A 20,067-nucleotide genomic window follows, 5' to 3' on the forward strand; every position below is an offset into this window, starting at 1 on the left:
TACCACAGTACTGGCATGTTCTTTGTTTGCAGTATGTTTCATCCTGTGGCTAGATACAATATCTACACTGCTGCCAAATGAGCTTGTTTGTAAGGTAAGTGAGGCCATTTGTTTGGTAGTGGCTTCGAATGCTCTTGCAGTGTCTACTGCTTCTATCAACTGGAGAGTGTCTTTCCCTATGAGGGATTTTTGTACTTCTTTGTGGGCACACCCCCATATTAATTGGTCAACAATCCTCTCCTCCTCGTCTCTGAATTTGCATTTCTCTGCAACATTCTTCAGTCTTGACAGGAAATTGTCAATCGTCTCTTGTGGGTCTTGTTTCAGGCCCTGGAATTCGTATCTGTGAATTCTATGGTTCGACCTGGGTTCTAGGTGTCTTTCAAATTTCTCAAGAAGTGTGTCTGGGTTATTGCAATCCGCTTCTGACATGTCCCAGCTGTTGAATAGGCTTAGACCTTTTTCGACCGTCCATAAAAGGATATAGCTCACTTTTTCTTCGTCTGTTATGCCTTTCAGGAAACTTTTGAAAACTAGCTGAGTCTTCTGTTTAAATTTCTTAAACACTTCCACGATATCAATGGAGTCCCAGTTCATGGTTGGATGTAAATTCATCTGTTCACTAACAAATAGTGCCACACGTATACACAGATATGAATGTGTAACATAATAAATTTAAAAAATATCGTTTTTAACAATATTTCCCAAAGAATATGATATTGTTTTATTTGTATATCAAATAAAAATTGTAGCGAAATGAAAGATTCTTACCTTTTTATAGTTTCGGGTTTTGAATTATCTTTTGTGAATTGACTATTTTGAATAACCGTGTGCAGCAGGAAACAAATTGTATTGTTTGTATGATTTTAGTATATGTATTGCCTAAGTAATTCAATTTTGTTTGATTTTATATGATTTCTATTTTCTAAATAATTTTAACAGTATGAATTAAAATATTCACCATGTTATTGTTATATTTTATACAGAAAATGGTATGAAAGAAAGGCCAGTTGCACATTCGGCACTAAATCAGCAGGAGTTTTTGCATCGCTCTCTGTTTTGATTTGGTAGTGAAATGATTATATGCTCTCGATTTTTTTTGTTTTTTTTTTAATATAAAATATCTCCGTAATTGATAAACTGGAAGATTTCTCCTGCTGTATTTCCATAATTCAAACAATGAAAATTTGCACTGATTTTATGGTTTTTGATTTAGGTACACAACCAGAAATTTTATTAGGCGGGGATTAGTCGTTGCCACTGATCCTAGTACTTTACTGACACCACTTTATTTCACCATTGACCCTGGTAGGATTTGAAACCAGGGCATAAAGAACTAGAATATTGCACAACATCTTGTCCGGCACCCATCCTCACTACCCAGAAATATGCCAGGGAATATATAAAATATATACACATGCATGCAGATATCATTCATCCTCAAGTTCCCTTTACTGGTGCAGCTAGTCGTTGGGGTGTCACCGAAAATGCTTTTGCAGTCAGCCGTGATCACTGGTCTGTGTCCTCTGTTATGGCTAGTGGGTTTGTGGTGTTGTGGCTGTGTAAAAACTAACACTTTTTTCCAAGCTGAGATTCGAAACTGAATGTAAGGATTCTCACTTGTCTGATCCAACGGGTGTGAAAGAAATTTCTTTGTCCTGTCAAAAAGTGATGGATGGATTTCTCTTCAACCTACCACCTGAACCATGTCATTTAAGGCTCAAGTGGACAGGAGGCGACCTACATAGGTAGAAATTACTCCTGTGGTATGTCTGTCCTTCAAACTGTCATGACCATTATAAATACAGTCACACAATCCATCAAGGGACTGCAGATAGCCATTACCAGGCGAACTCTCTAGAGACAAGCAGACAGCCAGCAAGTAACTTGCACCAGTCAAGCAACCAACATAGAACCACATATTCAGCATGAACAACACAACACAGTAGCAGAACATAAACAGACATGACCAAATGACCAATGCACACACAGACACAAAACATGCCCAGTGCTACCTCGTCATATTGACATAGTATTTCTCCTGTTAAATTTTTACTTCGCCAACTCGAAGCAAGTTGGTAATGTCATGTAGTGAATTTTCTGGTATATACAACACATAAATGCAAGTGTTGATTAAATAAATTATTTAAACCACAATCAAATGCTTTACCATTGTTTTACTTTGATATCATCCACATACCTATTTCCCCTGCTACCTCAATGACATCTTTTGCTACAACCTGTCCAGTCCTTCATGTCAGATCAAGATTTTCTTTGCCTCTTTTTTGCCCTCCCTTAACTTTGCCCTGAAAGATTATTTTCAACAATGAGTTGTAGCAGAGTACGTTGTCATATCAGGCATGCTTTGGTCTTTTTACCTGCACAAGGAATGGTTCTTGTCTGTCTGTGTATTTGATAACTTGCAATTTGACAAAGCTGTTTGTTTTGTGCTCTTTGTATGGAATGCATAGCAGCCTTCTGAAGCACTTGTGCTCAAATGCCTGGAGAATCCAGGCATTTTCATTGTTTGAGCACAAATCCCCTGTCAGCTGATAAACTGGAAGATTTCTCCTGCTGTAATAGATGGCTTATTTCCCTGTTTGAAACAATGAAAAACTGCACTGGTTATATGGTTTTTGATTTGGTAGTGAAATGATTATATCCTCTTGATTTTTTTTTTTTTATATAAAATATCTCCGTTATAATACCCACAGAAAACAATTGAAGTTACCAGACGCTTGTACATTTTGAATCTTGCTGGAAAACTAATGGAGTTGCTTTCCCATATGGCGTTCTCCTTTTTCATGGCTGCAGAGGGCAAACTGAGTCTTATTATTATTTTTTGAGATCTGTCATCCTTGGTCAAAGTGGATCCTGGGTACTTGAAGGTGTCCACTTCATCAAGTGCCTCTCTCTGTTCAGCATGATGGTTGCTGTGTTCTGGTTGTTACTACTACTAACCAAGATCTTTTCTGGGCTGATTTCCATCCTGTGTGCTCCTCATATTATTCCAAGTCTGTTGGTGAGTTCCTGCTTCACTGCTTCCTAACAGTTTGATATTGTTATCGAAGATGATGGGCCATCGTCCACTGGAGACAGAGGGGTGGAAGTCTTGGAGTATCTCCTGCATGGTATTCTCTAGGAAGATGTAAACCACTGGAGAGAGGATACATCTTTGTCAAACACCCACTCTTGTGATGAAGAACTCTCTGATGTTATTGTTCAGAAGTGCACTGTTTGAGTTTTCATACAGTGCTTGGATTATTTTGATGAAGTTGTTGAAGTTGTAATCTTTCATCACCTACCACAACAGATCATGCCAAACTTGGTCAAAGGTCTTTTTGAAGTCAATGAAGTTGTGACAGAGGTCAGATTGGTGCTGCAGACATTTCTCAGTGAGCAGTATGATGTTAAATATCTGCTCCACAGGACTCCTTCTGGGCCTACAAGGATTTCTTCTGTCTTCCCCTTAAGTCTATTTAGCAGAACTCTTAGAAATACTTTGCTAGGGTAGCTAATTAGGCTGATTATTCTATAATTCTGGCAGAGTCTTAAGTTGCCTTTCTTGGGAATGGGTATCACCTGTGATTGGACCCACTCCTTTGGTCACTGCTTCATCTCCCATATCTTCTGTTTGTGCTTTGATAAACTTTGGTCATTCATGTTTTAGGTGCTCTGATGCAATGTTATCCACTTGTGGGAATTTTCTAGCTTTGAGCATGTGCACTACCTCTTTGTCTTTCTCCAAGAGAACTGGATTATCTCCAAGTTCTCTATTGTTGTGAAAGTTGATTTTCATGCCTGAATTTGTGATTGTAAAGTTCTTTGCGATACTAGGACTGTCTTTAGATGACATCAAGCTCATATGTAAGAAGTAGGCCTGTATTGTCCTCAATTATAGAGATGGTGTGTTTCTTCGTTTTTGTTAGAATTTTGATAGTTTCATAAGCAACCTTACTATTGCCCTTCTTTATCTCAGCTTCAAGGATTTTTGCACTGGTCTACTATCCATTTCTCTTTGGCTTCCCTCATTTTCTTCCTAACCTTCTAATTCACATTGTTGTATTGCTGATCCATTAGGTTGGTCTTCCTCAGGTCATCTCTTAAGTCACACAGGTTCAAGATGTCACAGTGACCCATAGTTTCTTTTTACACCTTCTTCTCCCCAGAACTTTTAGAGTCAGTTCATTAAGTGCTTTTCTAATGTCATCGGTCAGGGTGTTGATACTGTCTTCTAGAAGGTTAAGGACTGCAAACCTGTCACCCACTTTTACCTCAAATTCCTCTGTGACCTAGGGCTCTTGCAATTTGTCTGTGTCAAACCTAAAATGCATGGCTCTTTTCTTATGTATGAGTCCTTTTCAGTTTGAGCTTCATTATCATGAGGACCAAATTCTGATCACTGTTGACATCTGCTGGGAAAGTCCTAGTCCTAGCCTTACTGATGCTGGATTTGAACTTTTGAGTTGCAAGGATGAAGTCACTTTGGCTGTGAGTCCTGTCACAAGGTGTCATGTTCTGCATGAGGTCTTGTATGGGAACAGTGTGTTGACTACAGTCAGCTTGTGAGTGCTAGCAAATTCTAGGAGTCATAGTCCCACTATCCCAGTCCATTGGTCATATGCATCCAGGCCTACCTTGGCGTTCCAGTCTCCTAGGATGATAGGGAATGTCTTTTTTTGAGAGCTGCCCTGATGGTTTTCTCCAGCTGCTCATAGAACTTGTCAACAGTATCATCATAATATTTAAGTGTTGGCGCATAGACTTGTGTGATGGTAATATTCTGTGGTGATGGGTCTGTTGGATACTGGAGAAACAGCTGATGACTGATCTCAATCTGAGATTGTTTAATGTTGAAGCCCATTCCATGTTTGTACTTGGTATCATCTTCACTGTACCACAATTTCTGGTCTTAATTTGTTGTTTTGCCAAATCCAGTCTACCTGACTTCAGCCAGGTATATACATACATACATGCACAAAACAGCTTTTCACACAGTTTACATCTACCAAATTCACTTTCAAATCATCGGGTGGCATCAGGACCAGTTCAAGGTACTGGCAACTCAGGAAATTTCCACGACTGTCAGCTTGTACACACTGAAGTTCAGCTTGCCCGGGGTACCAGCAACCCTAGAGCCAGCCCTTGTTGGCATCAGACTGTACAGTGGGATTGAATCTGAAACCACATGGTTGCAAACTGAGCTTTCCAACCACACATCCAAATTTTAAAAAAATACAGTGACTAAATAACACAATGCAAAAAATCTCTCATTCAATGTTTATTTCTTTCAAAGATGACAATGAATTTTTAAAGCTTTTCAAGTAAGGCTCTTACTTGAAAGTGTTGCCAAAGCTTTTCAAACTGTTTCAAAAGCTTTTTGCAAATCTTCAATGATATTATCCTCCATTTTTGCCTCTATGCAAGAAGTTTAAGTCTTCTGATGCTTCTCTTCAATTTGTCGTCGGGCCTCATCGATTATATTTATAATCGACAAAGTATCAGCATGAGTGTGGCCAGGACATTCAAGTTGACCTTTTAGAAAATGAAAAGAGAAATTGTAATGGAAAAAATATTAAAACAAAAATTTAGAAATTAAAAAAAAAAAATCAAGATAGGCGCAGGAGTGGCTGTGTGGTAAGTAGCTTGCTTACCAACCACATGGTTCCGGGTTCAGTCCCACTGCATGGCACTTTGGGCAAGTGTCTTCTGCTATAGCCTCGGGCCGACCAATGCCTTGTGAGTGGATTTGGTAGATGTAAACTGAAAGAAGCCTGTCGTATATATGTATATATATATATATGTGTGTGTGAGTGTTTGTGTGTGTGTGTGCATGTTTGTGTGTCTGTGTTTGTCCCCCTAGTATTGCTTGACAACTGCTGCTGGTGTGTTTATGTCCCCCGTTACTTAGCAGTTCGGCAAAAGAGACCGATAGAATAAGTACCGGGCTTACAAAAGAATAAGTCCCGGGGGTCGAGTTGCTCAATTAAAGGCGGTGCTCCAGCATGGCCACAGTCAAATGACTGAAACAAGTAAAAGAGTAAAGAGTATATTAAAATATAGAATTATTTATCATCATTTTATTGCTCACTTTTCTATTCTTTCATTCATTCTTTCCTTTTCTTTTATTCTTTAAGTGGATTCAGCTGTTGGACTCTGGCCCTGCTGGAGCATTGTCTTAATTTATTTTCTTACAGTTTTGTTGCCACTTTATGGCCAGAAGTTGGTCTATGGTTGAGTTTGTAGCAGCTGATATTCCTTGGGTATATTCTTGCTTGAATGGTTGGCTGGGCTGGGCTGGTATCATTGTTAGGGGTTTACCAAATTTTGGGTTTTTAATGTTTCTGCAGAAGTCCCTTTTATATTTCTGATTTCTTTAGGTATATGGGTAGAGATTATTGAGGCAAATTTTCTGAAGTTGGATGCCTTTCCTGTCACTAAACCTCACCTGTTGCCATGTAATATTTCCTCATGGCCAAACATTTTTTTGCTGAATACTGGAAGCGAGTGACACTATTTGTATGACTTGTATGACAGTGATACTCATTCACAGCTATCACATGGTATCAATATACACACACTCATGATGGGCTTCTTTCAATTTCTGTCTACCAAATACACACATGTGGAGGTGCAATAGTCCAGTGGTTAGGGCAGTGGACTCGTGGTCAGAGGATCGCGGTTTCGATTCCCAGACCGGGCGTTGTGTGTGTTTATTGAGCGAAAACACCTAAAGCTCCACAAGGCTCTGGCAGGGGGTGGTGGCAACCCCAGTTGTACTCTTTTGCTCCAACTTTCTCTCACTCTTTCTTTAGGCGAGGAAGGAAGAGTCTTGAAGATGACCCAAGGTCTGAATGTCCTGCAACTTCCACCATCAAGGAAAACATTGATCATCTTCACTTCATGATGATGGATGACAGGCGATTGACTAATAACCAATGCTATTAGCATATCTCATGAGAGAGTTCTATAGTGAATTGACTTCCGGTGTCTATGAAGATTAATATTCTATTTCAATAAGAAAGCAGATTCTAGAAATAGCAGCTAAAGCCACCCTCCCTCGTATCACACCATCTTTCTCCTATCTTCCGACATGTGTAATGAAGGATGACATCAAACTGGATCTGTCCATGACAGCTAATAAGGAGCAATATAGCAACAACAGGTTTGCATCACTATGTACATCTACATACATCTCATATAAGTATTAAAAGTAGTAATACCAGTAACATGAGAAGCACCAGAATAGGAGTCACAGTAATAATGTCAGTGGTAGTAGTGGTAGTGTGGAGGCACAATGGCCCAGTGGTTAGGGCAGCGGACTCGCGGTCGTAGGATCGCAGTTTCGATTCCCAGACCGGGCATTGTGAGTGTTTATTGAGCGAAAACACCTAAAGCTCCACGAGGCTCCGGCAGGGATGGTGGTGATCCCTGCTGTACTCTTTCACCACAGCTTTCTCTCACTCTTACTTCCTGTTTCTGTTGTACCTGTATTTCAAAGGGCCAGCCTTGTCACTCTCTGTGTCAAGCTGAATATCCCCGAGAACTACGTTAAGGGTACACGTGTCTGTGGAGTGCTCAGCCACTTACATGTTAATTTCACGAGCAGGCTGTTCCGTTGATCGGATCAACCGGAACCCTCGTCGTCGCAACTGACGGAGTGCTTCCACCACAGTAGTGGTAGTGGCCTCAGCAGTTATCAAAATATAAGATAACGGTAATCCATTTACATAAAAGCATTCTTATTATAAAGATGATATAAGTTATCAAAGGCTTACCCTTCTCTAAACATTTGCGGACGCATTCGGCCTCATAAGATAACCCATTGCTATTGGGGTAATTAAACTGTGCTTCAGATTTGGGAAGTGGAAATTCTCTTTCTTCTCCATTTACCTCAATTTTGGTGGTACACCAAAATGGTGAATGTATCTGTTAAAATAGGAACATACAATAAATACATAAAAGTATTTTAGTTTAATTTTCCTGACTATTTATGTTATAACTGTTGGAGCTGGTAGAATAGATTAATCAATAAATGGCATGTCATAAATTCTAAATTGATTAAGTTTAAATTTCAGATTAAGTAATTATGAATTTAATTTTCAAATATCTTTATCTTTAAATGAAATGATTACTTACATAAATTTTGCCTTTAGTTCCATAGATATATGCATCAGTTCTTCCATTCAAAGTAGCATCAATGGACAAAGAGGCTCTGGCACCGTCCTTATAAGTCAGAATAATATTGGCAGACTGGTCAACATCTTTTCCAAATGAAACAATATTATTTCTTTTTTTTTTATTTTTCATTATTACACATAAATGCAACCATGACATACAAATCATTACATTCTGGAATTTATAATGAATATTGACATCATTGAGAGCCAGCGGCTGCACCAAGCTCCAATCTGATCTGGCAATGTTTCTACAGCCAGATGCCCTTCCTAATGCCAACCACTCCGAGAGTGTAGTGGGTGCTTTTTACATGCCACCAGCACAGGAGCCAGTCAGGTAGGCCTGGCATCGATCATGTTCGGATGGTGCTTTTTACGTGGCACCGGCACAGAAGCCAGTCAGGGGGCACTGGCCACAGCTGCGATATTGGTTTTTACCAAAAAAAAAAAATAACAATAATAATAATAATAATAAATAAACCCTCTTTGTGCAGCTGTCTCATGAGGTTTGGTTTATAATTAGTAACAGGTACAGACCTCTTCACTGCAGTATAGGACTTTAAGAGCAAAAGATCATGTGAATTCAGCATTGAAAACTCAACTGGAAAAGATTCCTTGGACACTAGCTTATATTATCTGTTGATTTTATGAAGATAGCAAATAATAACTTAAAATTCTTTTAATTATATTTATTCACTCAATTATGTGTGTGAGTTACATAGACATAGATTTATTTTACTAAGCCTCTACCCACACAAAACCATTATCGTAATTGAGTAAGGAGACAGACAAAATTAAAGAGAATAGAACTATGTCAGAAACAGTTTCAAAATCCCTAAAATAGGTATACAAGCTATATGAAACCTTCATTAATGAGATACTTACCTGTATCAGCAATTGTTCCAACAGCTGTAATTGTCTCAGGTTTCTCTCTGAATACGAAGTTTGCAAGCCATATTGTATATACACCAATATCCAATAGAGTACTACCACCTAAGGAAGGCTGAGATACAGCATCCTTTGCAAAGATATTAACAAAGAAAGCTACATCTATGTAGCGTATCTTTCCTATGGTTCCAGACTCAATTTCTTGTCGAATGGCTGCATAGGCTGGGAAGAAGGCGGACCACAAGGCCTGAAAGGAAAAAAAAATTACAAGAAAGATAAAAATAAAAAGACTAAGATTAAGGATGAGAAAATTAAGGCTGAAAAGAAAGGAATGAAAGTAAATATATAAATAAATGATGGGAAAAATATATGATAAATATAAAAATACATGGAGGATAAAAAAATATTATAAAACTGTTGCTTTTCTTTATGTTATTCAATATATGATAATATTTTACAATTATCTTCTTCACCTTTATATTTATCAGATCCACTGTATAGCATTTCTTTCAATACACATCAATTTTTTTAGATAAATTACCTCATTAAATATATCATTCTACTTCATCTCATGGTACAAAGAATAACATCATTACCACCTTCATTTATTATTTATATCGAATCCAAATCAGTGTATCACCATTCTACTAAGGCTGAAAACTGATTCCTTATATACATTTTGCTTTCATTTTCATATATTTGTTTCCATTCTGCCTCTTGTGACAATCAGTTTTCTACTGCTCTCATTTCTGCACCATTACTTATGAAATATGAAGTATAGCCTTCTAATATTATCATCTCTGTGTAGTTACCTTTCACACAGTCCAGTCTTCCTCCTCCTCCTCCACATCATCATTTAGCATCTGTCCTCCATGCTGGTATAGCCAGGATGGTTTAACAAGAGCTGGCAACCAGACAACTGCACCAAGCTCCACTTTCTATTTTGGCATGGTTTTTATGGCTAGACGCCCTTCCTAGTATCAACCACTTTACAGAGTGGATTCTCGGCAAAAAAATTATATCTTTAAATTTCTTCTTTGATGAAAAGTTCTATTCCAAACACTAGACTTTATTTCAACATCCAACATGATGGTATACCAATTAGAGAGCCTCTATACAGTAACTGGGTTAGCTTGAAATAGGAGCTAAATCACTCCCAATTACATCCTACAATCTGAAAAAATAAAGTGAAGAACAACTTCAGATTAAAATATCAGAAAAAAAAAAGAGAATGACATCAAATGTAGTTGTAGAAACAACACCTTTGAAAAGTAGAAAAAAATATTAGGTGGAAAGATTTTGGTCATGGACCTGTTATGATGATCTAATGAAACATCACCGATGACAGCATACAAACATACACCAATCCAGTATTAAAAGACATACCTCCATGTAAAATAGGTTCTGTGACTTTGCCAGTTGAAGCATGTCTTCTGTATCCTTTGTGGTAATTGCACAGGTTTTCTCACACAGAACTGGTTTGCCATTGTTAAGCATAAGAATGGAGAGAGGACGATGGTAACTGTTGACAGTTGAAATGTATACCACATCTGTGGGAAAAATGAAATATAATTACTTGATTTTAGTATTAAAGTAATTCATTTATCTCATTCAACTGTGATTAGCAGTGATAATCGTTCCATTTCTAGACCGGGTCTAAAAACGAAACACTTACCACTGTTGATGATATGTATATCATTATCATCATCATCATTTATGCCTATTACATGAGGCAGGTGAGCTTTGTTGAGACAAGATTTTCTACAGCTGGATGCTCTTCCTGTCACCATTGCTGACCAGTTTTCATGGCCTGCGATGTCTGTTACTATTTACACCTGTTTTATTACTAACATCTTTCTTATCATCATCATTCATGATTTTTAAAAATATTATTATTATTAGGCGCAGGAGTGGCTGTGTGGTAAGTAGCTTGTTTACCAACCACATGGTTCTGGGTTCAGTCCCACTGCGTGGCACCTTGGGCAAGTGTCTTCTACTTTAGCCTCGGGCCGACCAAGGCCTTGTGAGTGGATTTGGTAGACGGAAACTGAAAAGAAGCATGTCGTATATATGTATATATATATATATATATATATATATATATGCGTGTGTGTGTTTGTGTGTCTGTGTTTGTCCCCCTAGCATTGCTTGACAACCGATGCTGGTGTGTTTACGTCCCCGTTATTTAGCGGTTCTGCAAAACAGACCGATAGAATAAGTACTGGGCTTACAAAAGAATAAGTCCCGGGGTCGAGTTGCTCGATTAAAGGCGGTGCTCCAGCATGGCCGCAGTCAAATGACTGAAACAAGTAAAAGAGTAAAGAGTATACAATTAATAAACAACCACACATGCACAACTTTATTTTTAGCATAAATAACTTATCGTTTAGTGTCCATTTTCCATTCTGGCATGGGTTAGACGGTTAGCCAGAGAGCTCCAGTTTGATTTGGTTTGGTTGCAATAATAGCAACTCGCACAATAAATATTTGAATAAATAAACTCATTTTTAGGTGTTTTCATTACAAGACTGAGCTTTTTACTTGGAAAATTTTCAGTAGGATTTTAATAATTAAAATTATGTCATACCTATGTTGGGATCTTTGGCAAACTCTTCATAGCTGTCATAAACATTTGGTATTTTAAATTTGCCAGCAAGTTTCTTGGCCTTCTCAGAAGATTTGGATACCACTGCAGTTATCTAAACAAAAACAAAATAACTATCATGTGAAATCAAGTTTTTTGTTGGAACAGGATTAGAAAATTGGAATGGTTATGGTTGATAATGAATAATGATTTATGAGCATTAATGTAATAATACTCTTTTACTCTCTTTTACTTGTTTCAGTCATTTGACTGCGGCCATGCTGGAGCACCGCCTTTAGTCGAGCAAATCGACCCCGGGACTTATTCTTTTATTGGTCTCTTTTGCCGAACCGCTAAGTGACGGGGACGTAAACACACCAGCATCGGTTGTCAAGCAATGCAAGGGGGACAAACACAGACACACAAACATACACACACACTTATATATATATACATATATACGACAGGCTTCTTTCAGTTTCCGCCTACCAAATCCACTCACAAGGCATTGGTCGGCCCGAGGCTATAGCAGAAGACACTTGCCCAAGATGCCACGCAGTGGGACTGAACCCGGAACCATGTGGTTGGTTAGCAAGCTACTTACCACACAGCCACTCCTGCGCCTATGCTCATAAATATAATATAGGTATAATACCCAAAATTTTAGGCAAAGGGCTAGTTGATTACATCAACCCCAGTGTTCAACTGGTACTTATTTTATTGACCCCGGTGCTGCTCAACTGGTACTTATTTTATCAACCCCAAAAGGATGAAAGGCAAAGTCAGTATTTTATGAATTTGAAGAACTCAGAATGTAAAAACCAGAAAAAAGCCATTAGACATTTTCTTTGGCATGCTAACAATTCCACTGGCCCACCAACCTTATAATAATAATCTTTTCTATTATAGGTACACAGTCAGAAATTTGGAGGAGAGGGACTAGTCAATTACATCAACCCCAATGTTTCACTGGTACTTAATTTATCGATCCCTAAAGGATGAAAGATAAAGTCATCCTCAATAGAATTTGAACTCAGAACATAACAGACAAAATACCACTAAGCATTTCGACCAGCATGCTAACAACACTGCCAGCTCACTGCCTTAATAATAATAATAATAATAATAATAATAATAATAATAATAATAATAATAATAATAATGGTTTCAAATTTTGCCACAAGGGCAGCAGTTTTGGGAAAGAAAATGAGTTAATTACATTGACCCCAGCATTCAAATGGTACTTAATTTATTGACCCCAAAAGGATGAAAAGCAAAGTCAACCTCGATGTGATTTGAACTCAGAATGTAAGGACAGATGAACTGTTGCTAAACATTTTGTCTGGCGTGCTAATGATTCTGCCAGCTTGCTGCCTTAATAATAATAATAATAATTATAATAATAATAAATTGTTTCAAATTTTGCTCATTAAAAGCATCCAGTACACTCTGTAAATTGGTTGGCATTAGGAAGAGCATCCAGCTGCAGAAACCTTGGTACAACACACAGTTGGAGTCTAGACTGCTTCCTGGTAGCCAGCTCCATATCAAACTGTCCAACCCATGCCCGAATGGAAAGCACACATTAAGCAATGATAATGAATGTCAGGATAGAAATTCTAACTATACACCCACAGAATTTTATTTCAACAAATTATTAAATTATTAAATCTATTTATATGACTGAATATAGTGACAATCTTAATGAGGGGGTAAAAATGAGTAAGATAAAAGTATTCCAATCAGAAAGAATACAAATATCAATCACATAAAATGATATATAATTTACCCCCACACCTGAGATTTCAATGAACATAATATATATAGACTTTACCCCACTTCAAAGATAATATAAGGACCCAATGGGCATAATATAATTTAATGAGATATGTCTACCTGTAGCAATAAGATAGATATAAAAAGACTGACACTAATAATGATTTTATATATATATATTTTTTTTTCGACCAGACCATCAGATGTTGTTACACATCGCTGGTCACAATGCGTTCACATTGTTTTAGCCTTCGAACGACGCCACCCCACTGGCTAAGCGAGCAGGCCAACAGAAGAAAGAGTGGTGAAAGAGTACAGCAGGGATCACCAACCTCTGCCGGAGCATCGTGGAGCTTTTAGGTGTTTTCGCTCAATAAACACACAACACCCGGTCTGGGAATCGAAACTGCGATCCTCCGACCACGAGTCCACTGCCCTAACCACTGGGCCATATATATATATATATATCTGTATATGAAATGTCATAAGACTTTAGCTTCAAGGACATCATGATTGGTATGACAGAAGATAAACTGACAATGCACCTAATTTCACAACTTATCTACTGATGGTAGTAATATGAAATTCAGTCAAGTAGGCAAAAGAAAAGTTTTTCAAATATATATTTAAAGAAAACACACAGACACATACAGTTAGATTCACACACATACCACCACATGAACACAACAGTAAACACATACTCGAATATGAATTTACATACATATACTTATTAAACTTGCGACCAATATATAATCTCCACCTAAAAAAAAAAAAAAACATAGATGTGTAATGAAAGATGTGTAATGAAAGATTTACAAATCAATCAATAAAGAACTGAACTACAACTAGTGTATATGTTTTGTACTGGCAGAATGACCAATCCAAAATACAGCTATAACAAAGTACTGGAAGAATTGTTAGAGCTGAGACAGAATGCAATGTGGTATTTCTTTTTGCTCTTTACTGTCCGAGTTCAAATTTTGTAGAATGTGTCACATAAAACATCTTTTACTCTTGGCGTTGTTGAGAAAATTCTGTATTTTGGAAGTTATTTCTTGTTAAAGTTGTCGTATTTCAGTAATTTCAACCAATCAATGACGTGTATTCAGCAGAATAAAATTACTGCCGTTGTTTCTCAACAACAACTATCGGCAGTGTATATTTTCGTTTGTCACTGTTATTTATGATATATTTAATCTTAGTTACGTTTGTATGAATAAACAAGTGTATCTGAAGCATGTTTACTTCATGGCACCACCATAATCATTTGTGCTTCATTTTTCATTTTTTTCTGTAACGCTAACCCTAACCCTAAAACCCCAACTCTAACCCTAAAACCTTAAAGCTGAAACCAGTAGAAACGCACGGACAAGGTCATAAATAACAGTGACAAATGAAATATACACCGCCGATAGTTGTTGACAAACAATGGCAGTAATTTTATTCAGCTGAATACACGTCATTGATTGGTTGAAATTACCGAAATACGACAACTTTAACAAGAAATAATTTCCAATATACAGAATTTTTTCAACAACGCCAAGAGTAAAAGATGTTTTATGTGACACATTCTACAAGTATACTAAGTTTGAAAGTGTTTAGTTACAAAAAATTATTTTTAAAATCTGTCGGTCAAAAGGTAAAGATCTCAGAGCAGTATCACACACAAAGCAGATAACTCAATACTACTCCCCTCTTTCTTGTATATCACTCTCTGTTATCTCTCCTCCTCTATTATGTCAGCAGCACTTAACAAATCGTCAGTCTCCAACATGTTAGCATTGAAAAGGCAGACGAAATAGGATAAAAATCATTGTACGAAATTTCACGAAGCGATTAAGTTTCCACAGTAATCAAAATGAACGTGCATGAAATTCTCTATATAGTGAGGTATTTTTGTCATCTCTCCCATGGTAAATTTTACACTGACAACTTTTTTTCACCGTCATTTCTTCCACCCAGTGGCTTGCTTGAAGTACTCTTTTACTTGTTTCAGTCATTTGACTGCGGCCATGCTGGAGCACTGCCTTTAGTCGAGCAAATCGACCCCGGGACTTATTCTTTGTAAGCCCAGTATTTACTCTATCGGTCTGTTTTGCCGAACCGCTAAGTGACGGGGGCGTAAACACACCAGCATCGGTTGTCAGGCAATGCTAGGGGGACAAACACAGACACACAAACACACACACGCATATATACGACGGGCTTCTTTCAGTTTCCATCTACCAAATCCACGCACAAAGCTTTGGTTGGCCTGAGGCTATAGTAGAAGACACTTGCCCAAGATGCCACGCAGTGGGACTGAACCCGGAACCATGTGGTTAGTAAGCAAGCTACTTACCACACAGCCACTAGGGGTAATGAGAGTAAGGAAGTTTTTTTTTAAAGCTCGAATTGTAAGAGTTGTGAATATTTTACACCATATAACTCATTAGATTAAATGTAAACAGACAGCCATGGATGAGGAGAGCAAAATAGGTACTACTTAAGAAGAGTGGTCCCGGTGCGCGCATCCGCGCTAGCTAGTCGTGACTAGTCGATCCTACAACAGCTACCTAGCAAAGTAAATAAAACAATTTTTTTTTTACACAAAGTAAATAATTTTTTAAAACAAAGTAAATAAAACAAAAACAGGAAGTAAGGATCGACTAGTCACGACTAGCTAGCGCGGATGCGCGAGTACGCGAGTGCGCGCACCGGGACCGCTCTTCTTAAGTAGTACCAGCAAAATATTTGGCGATGCTTCGGTATAGGTACACACGTGACATTGTTTACATTTCTGAAGATAACAGAAACCCTTTTCTCCTACCCCTCCCCCTACCCCCCCATATATATAAAAAACAACAACACTTTCTTGAAATGTATCCGGTACTTACACCGGTACATATACCGAAGTTACGCCAAATATTTATTTATTGGCATTAGAGTGGAGGATTGGTAGCATTGGCAGAGTGGCTGAAAAATAACGTATTTAGTTGTGTTAACAAATTCCACGTAGGCCATTGTTTTCATTTTAATTTTTGTCATTATATGTAACAGAACCTATAAGATCGCCGATCTTGCCTTTTATACCACCTAGTTTCGATAAAATAAACAGGAACCAAGTTACACGCGACCAATTCGATTTACTCAACTAAAAGCCTTAGCACCCGCTATGTAATAATTTGAATTTCGAGGGAAAGCGGTGTCAATTAAAACGAAACAATAATAAGGAATGTACACCTATATTTTAAATCTTGTCAAATTTTCTCTAAACATACTTCTTTATTACTTTTCAAAACAATTTTTGGGGTTAAAGTTTGACAATTTCATCCGCCTCATGAAACGGGTGTAATAGTAAAATACGATTTAAAAAATAAATGCCTTATGTTTATCAATCAATGTTAGCTTAATAAGTTAACTAAACGATGGTTAAATGAAAACAGCGATCTATGAATTTTTGGATCTTTTTTGTACTTTATTCAAGGTAAATAAAACTTTTGTCAACTTACGCTTAATATTTAATTAACAAGTCGACAAGTGAAACAGTTAGAAATAGCAATCAACTCTTCAAATAACACCATATACTATTAGAAATAGCATGTCAAATCTTCAAATCACATCACACTATTTTATACTGTGCCACAACACTGTAGTTCAACATATCTCTAGAAATGCAATAAGTCATCGCTGTAATGTTTTCGATCATAGTTCTACTTGGAGCTGTAACGATAGTGGCTAGTGGCCATAGCATGTCTGCCGTTACGTTCTGAGTTCAAATTCCGCCGAGGTCGACTTTGCCTTTCATCCTTTCGGGGTCGATTAAATAAGTATCAGTTACGCACTGGGGTCGATGTAATCGACTTAAACCGTGTGTCTGTCCTTGTTTGTCCCCTCTGTGTTCAGCCCCTTGTGGGTAGTAAAGAAATAGCTAAGTGGCCATAGCACGACTTAGCTATACCACCACGACAAAATAGATCTTTCCTGTTTCGCTACAGAGCCAACAGCATCCACTGGGTTGACGAAGCGAGGCAGTCTCTACGTGTTAGAAATAGCAACCAGATATACTCCATATTAGGAACAAATACTTACTGTTGTCCTAAAAGCGTAGATATTGCATTATGTTGTAGATACACAATGGAAAAAAAAAAGTCGGACGAGCACTGCTGGTTCAGAGGAAACCTACGGTTAAACAACAGTGATCGAAGTTATATGTACCTAAAAATCAAAAGATTGCCAAAAATTATTACTTACTTTGTGTTGTGAAGGATTCAAACATTGCAAAGCATTGCAGAAATCCGTTGCAATCATACCTGCCGAACATATTCCCCAACGCATTGTTTCTCCTTTGAAATAAGCTAACGAAGTAAAGTTGCTGTGTCTGTTACAAATATGTCAGTTGCTGCTCAGATCGTTCTTTTATATAGGCTGATTATATTTTGAAATCAGCGGACTATAACTACTTTCCCTCCAATTTGTACGGTTAACGGCTGTTCCGATTTTTGTTTATATTTTATCTCTTATCGCGACACTTTTCGGTTACGTTCGGAGTTTTTTTTTTTGCGTTGAGTCTCAAGTAAACCTCCAGTCTAAAGTGTAAACGCAAGAGCTAATAATAAACACATCATGACAACTACAGCAAAAAGAGGCGAAAATAATTCAAGTCTTACGTATATTAATTACCGTATCTGTCGGCATATCGGGTTAGGGTTAGGACACTCTCGCGCAAGTTGTATCCCTATTTTACAAGGATATTTTATCTTCACTTGTTTTCTGTCGCTGGACTGCGGCCATGCTGGGGCACTGTATCGGAGGGTTTAGACCTTATTCTATTGATCGGTATAACCCAGTGCTCTCCAACCTTTTTTTTTTTTACTTGCAATACATTTATATTCCTTTCAAAATTCGGCTGCACACCTGAACTAAAAGCATACGGAAAAAAATTATATTCAAGTTATACTGTGGCACACCTAATCAGTGTGCTGTGGCATACCTATTTCTTTATTACCCACAAGGGGCTAAACACAGAGGGGACAAACAAGGACAGACATAGGTATTAAGTCGATTACATCGACCCCAGTGCGTAACTGGTACTTAATTTATCGATCCCGAAAGGACGAAAGGCAAAGTCGACCTCGGCGGAATTTGAACTCAGAACGTAACGCAGACGAAATACCGCTAAGCATTTCGCCCGGCGTGCTAACGTTTCTGCCAGCTCGCTGCGGAGCACTGGTATAGCCGAATCGCTAAGTTACGGGAACGTAAACAAAACAACACCGATTGTCAAGCGGTGGTTGGGTACAAACACATACATATATTCATATACGACGGGCTTCTTGCAGTTTCCGTCTACGAAATCCACTCACGAGGCTTTGGTTGGTCTGGGGCGGCGAGATGCGTTTTGACCGAGTTCTTTGTTATGATGTTTCGAGTCAAAACGAAAGATCACTTCAGTCAGGTACCAGAAGTCATAACTGTTTCGGGCAGTTACACTTGAGACAGTTCGATCTTGTTGACCCCCCTCCCCCCAGTCTAATCTAAGAGCATTAGCCCTCTTTGTAAGAAAGCTAACGAATGTGTACAGCAACAAAGACAAAAAACGGAGAACATGGTACACAATTACAAATACAGACAACAAGAAAATAACAACAGGTGTCTTTCGATTGAGAACGAATCAAATTGAGCTGGCGTGTATGAAGTGAAAGCCTAAAGGCAGGAAAATAGGAGGTGCACATAAGAAGAGTTGGCGGTCGAAGATCACGAAATGACCCGTCTTTTTTGCCTGACCTTCTAATTGTTGTTTCTCCTGTCTGCCTTTGTATCGTCTGCCTGTCCGAATGTTTTAGTGTCTTCTATTGCGTTTTTGTTCCATTTTATATATATATATACATATAGCGGCGTACGTACACACTTGTGCTCACCTTATAGTAGGTATGTATCTCTCTCTCTCTCTCTCTCTATATATATATATATATATATATATATATATACACACACACACATACACACACATACTCACACACACATTAATAATAGGCAGAAGTTACAGAGTGACAATGGCTAAATTCATGTTTGATAAGTACCAATACACGAAACTCTCAGTTTTTGACTTACTCTCTAACTTCTGCCGATGATATATATACATACATATATGTGTAAAAAAAAATCTCATTACGCAATCGAACCAATGAAAGCCATACTGATGATAAAGACAAAATCAAAAAGAAATTTAAAAACTTTATTAAATAATCTTGTTATTAAAATAATTTATTACAAATTGAACTTTATAAAGCCATTTTTTTTATAGAAAATAATTTAGACAAATGTAAATAAATACTTGAACTCTTTGTATCGATTTGCGTTGTCATTTATTTTTTGTTGTGTGTGCGATTAAGAAATAGTGTAGTTCATATATGAGTTGTGGGCATAACTACAGATTTCTGCCCCTCCGAATTTGGATGATCATAACTTTCAGAAAAATGAATACTTTTTTAATGAAATCTTCTACGAATATTTGTTATATCATGTAGATTCCGAATATACAAAATTTTTATGGGAAAGTGTTTTAGAAGGGGGTGGGGTGAGGAATTGTGGAAAATTCACCGGCGTCCACTTCAATTCAATTTAACTTTCAAGAAAATGGATATTTTTTGATAAAATTCT

At 37.7% G+C, this 20,067-nt stretch overlaps 1 protein-coding gene across 3 annotated transcripts in view; it reads right to left on the minus strand.

Moving 5' to 3' along the window:
* The window catches only part of LOC115218360 (trans-1,2-dihydrobenzene-1,2-diol dehydrogenase), a 56,297-nt gene that overhangs the window by 13,202 nt on the left and 23,028 nt on the right, over positions 1 to 20,067 (minus strand). Inside the window, exons 1-7 of one of the 3 annotated variants that reach the window (XM_029788126.2) lie at positions 17,659 to 18,023; positions 11,653 to 11,764; positions 10,452 to 10,615; positions 9,063 to 9,312; positions 8,140 to 8,264; positions 7,779 to 7,929; positions 5,262 to 5,535 (exon numbers count right to left, since the gene is read on the minus strand). In XM_029788126.2, the coding sequence (XP_029643986.1) occupies positions 5,432 to 5,535; positions 7,779 to 7,929; positions 8,140 to 8,264; positions 9,063 to 9,312; positions 10,452 to 10,615; positions 11,653 to 11,764; positions 17,659 to 17,742 (990 nt within the window). In that variant the 5' untranslated portion in view covers positions 17,743 to 18,023 and the 3' untranslated portion in view covers positions 5,262 to 5,431. Of the gene's footprint in view, positions 1 to 5,261; positions 5,536 to 7,778; positions 7,930 to 8,139; positions 8,265 to 9,062; positions 9,313 to 10,451; positions 10,616 to 11,652; positions 11,765 to 17,658; positions 18,041 to 20,067 lie in introns of those variants that run through there. The other 2 variants (XM_036508389.1, XM_036508390.1) reach the window with 2 other exon arrangements.

The sequence above is a fragment of the Octopus sinensis genome, linkage group LG13 (genome assembly GCF_006345805.1).
Source record: "Octopus sinensis linkage group LG13, ASM634580v1, whole genome shotgun sequence".
In the NCBI taxonomy this organism is placed as follows: domain Eukaryota; kingdom Metazoa; phylum Mollusca; class Cephalopoda; order Octopoda; family Octopodidae; genus Octopus; species Octopus sinensis.